The sequence below is a fragment of the Gekko japonicus genome, unplaced genomic scaffold (genome assembly GCF_001447785.1).
Source record: "Gekko japonicus isolate JY-2015 unplaced genomic scaffold, Gekko_japonicus_V1.1 scaffold1154, whole genome shotgun sequence".
In the NCBI taxonomy this organism is placed as follows: domain Eukaryota; kingdom Metazoa; phylum Chordata; class Lepidosauria; order Squamata; family Gekkonidae; genus Gekko; species Gekko japonicus.
The window spans coordinates 48,254-51,200 of NW_015163636.1; the positions used below are offsets into that span (position 1 = coordinate 48,254).

Here is a 2,947-nt window from a genome sequence, read left to right on the forward strand (position 1 = left end):
GAACGTTTTGACCGTCACCTTTACGCATCACATGCTGACCTCCATCGATTGAAGTGAGTGTTGTTCACCTTTGCAACTGAATCTGCTCCGGCAAACTTCATAGGGAGGTAGGGCTAAAACCAAACTATTAGAGCAAAAAACTTAAAAGAGGCCAGGAGGCATTAGACCTTGCTATCAGAACAGTTGGTCATCAGATACTTCTGGAAATGTAAGCTATCATACAGTGTGATGCAGTTAATGACTGGTGTATCATTTTTTTTGGGTAGTTATGGTAGAGGGGAGAACCATGAATGTGGCCCTGAGCTCCTGAAAGGAAGGCCAGGTTCAAAATGTGATAGGCTGTATAACTCAGACCTAGTTCATACGATCCCTATGGCTGGTGTTGCCCTCTTTATGAAGTTCCACACTTTTAATGAACCTAGAATAGTATTTAAAGCTAAATTAATTAGATCATTTGGTTCATTTAACTCTGCACACAAACACCTGGTATATTTTTAACTGGAGGTGGTAGACTTTGAAACTGGACTTCATACATACAAAGCTTTTGTGCTGCTGCTGAGTTATGCCCTTTTCTGAGTTTCTAGCTCACTGGAGCCATTACTGCCTCTGTCACAGCAGATCCATAAACCCATCCAGGTAGTAGTTAATTCCTTTGGATGCAATGCAGAGAATGCTAGACCTACGCAGGTGTCACTAAAGACAATGAGTGAGACAATGAGTATGCAGTTCTGCTTCAAGCTATGACATTTAGGCATTCTTCTGGATTGCACTTTTTATGTTAATGTCCTGCTGTCATTCAAGTAACATGTTGATTCCTTATTATTGACTTTATTCTCTGTAGGTATCAGTGCTTTAAGTCGGCCTGGATGTATGAAGTGTTCCATAATGGCTTCTCTTTTCCCATAAACTATGGCAACTTAAAAACTGCACTGCAGGTTTATGATAAAGAGGTGCAGTGGACTTTGGGAGCCATCCTCTATCGAACACGATTTTTGCCTTTGAGGTATGGCTTGAATGTTCTCAGTCTTAGCTAACTGTGAAACGGGCTAGTCACCAACTTCTGTATTCTACACAGACTCCTCCAGAAAATTTTACACAGCTGTTATTCCTTAACAGTTTGTAGAACTACTAAGATGCCAGCTGTGTGTGGGGGGGGTAGGGAGAATGGATTTGATAGCTAAATGGGTAAGGCAGTGCCAGTTGCCACCAATTTCTCTGTGCCTGCATTCATTCTTGACCCTTGGCTTCCAGCTAATTAACTAGAGCTGCCTTTGCCCCATGCTGGTTGGTTGGGCAGTGATAAGTCTGAAAGGAGGATGAGGATCGGTGGGACAGCTTCGCCTATAAAGGTCCTAGGGGCAGTGACCGTTTGGAAAGTTCTTTCCGAAGTGAAGGGCTGCAGATTTCTCAGCCTGTTACCTTCCCAGTCCTCTTTGTGATGGCCCCTCTGCTGCCCTTCCCTGACAAAGTACATAAGGACAAGAATGCAGATGGAGGACAGACCCACTGAAGCCTGAGGTGATGTTATATGAGAAGTAGGTTGTAAAAATGTCTGCCCTTTGGAGGTTCAAAGTCTTCCTCCCCTTTCTTCCTTTGCCCCCTTTCACAGGGACATCCAACAGGAGAACTTCCGTGGCAGTCACTCCCACTGGCGCAGCTTCTCTTTCGTTTACAATCACTACCTGTTCTTTGCCTGCTTCTTTGTCGTGCTGCTGGCCATCCTGCTCTACCTGCTGCGCCTGCGACGGATTCACCGGCGGATGCTGCATAGCAGCCAGTCCCCTTCCCTCTGGATCGAGGAGGGCCTCCCGCCACAGAAGATCCCGGGAGCCTTATAAGCGGCTGGATGCTCCTTCTAAGACTTGCGCGACAAAAAGCCATTGTTTTGCCTCAGGGTTCTTCTCTTGTCCCCAGGAACCATTATGCCACAACATGGGAATCCAGAGGAGTATCAGATGGAAGACTGAGGAGCAGCTTAACTGGACGATCAGCCAAAACTATTTTAAAACTCTTATCATAAAAGTAAATGCACTTTGATGGGGGGGGGGGAGCAGAAAGGGTGCGAAAGTGGAGACTTGATGCCAGTAAATGAATAAATGAGAAAGTAGCAATCTGACTTGTGCCCAGTAACTGTGATTGTTCTGTCCATATGTGATAAAGCAGCTCTTCAGAGTTCTTACGTGAACTGATCTCGTAGCCCCCAGGAGTTCCCCATCTGGCCCTGTATTCTACCCCTTATCATACACCTGAGGTGTTCTGACCCACAAGGAAAGGGCTCTTTCTTTCCTACTGTGGACATCAACAGAGGCCTTGGCAGAGTTCTCCCTTGATGGCTCTCAATTTCTCATTCCCCTGTGCATGAGTCTTGCACAGGAGAGTAAAGCATGAAAGGGAGTCTGAATGCTGCCCCGGAAGGGGGGGGGGATCGGCTTGTGCCCTTTGCCTCTGAGCAAATGCCTGATGTGCATAATAAGGTTAAGAATCTGCCATGTTCTCTGTTGCTGTTTATACCAGGGAATAGATGGCTAAAGAGTCCTTTACTTGTCTGGGCTTGTGTAGGGGTGTGTGGCTGGTCCTTCAGCCCTTACTCCATTTAAAATCGATTCAGCTGGGTAGCTGTGTTGGTCTGAAGCAGCCGAACACAGTTTGAGTCCAGAGGCACCTTTAAAACCAACAAAGTTTTATTCAAGGTACAAGCTTATGTGTGCGTGCACAGTTCTTCAGGTACAATGAAATGTATTACAGTGTTATTACAACACTCAGAACAATCTCCAAATTTGACATATGTATTAAATTCAAACAAATGGTAAACATATAAACTAAGCTTGTTATTCCTGTTTGGTCCTTGAATCTGTTGAACATCTTTATTATGCTGTATGCTAATTTGCTGCTTTCTTTCTACCTATATGTATGGACTGGTAACTTCTATTTCAATGTATCTGAAGAA

General features: G+C 44.9%; 1 protein-coding gene across 1 annotated transcript in view; it reads left to right on the forward strand.

Annotated features, from left to right (window-relative positions):
* Window positions 1-2,424, forward strand: part of ENTPD4 (ectonucleoside triphosphate diphosphohydrolase 4) — a 28,943-nt gene extending 26,519 nt beyond the window's left edge. The window contains exons 12-14 of the mRNA XM_015407566.1: window positions 1-53; window positions 842-1,003; window positions 1,610-2,424. Of these exons, the coding sequence (XP_015263052.1) occupies window positions 1-53; window positions 842-1,003; window positions 1,610-1,838 (444 nt within the window). The 3' untranslated portion in view covers window positions 1,839-2,424. The remainder of the gene's footprint in view (window positions 54-841; window positions 1,004-1,609) is intronic.
* The last annotated feature ends 523 nt before the right edge of the window (window positions 2,425-2,947 follow it).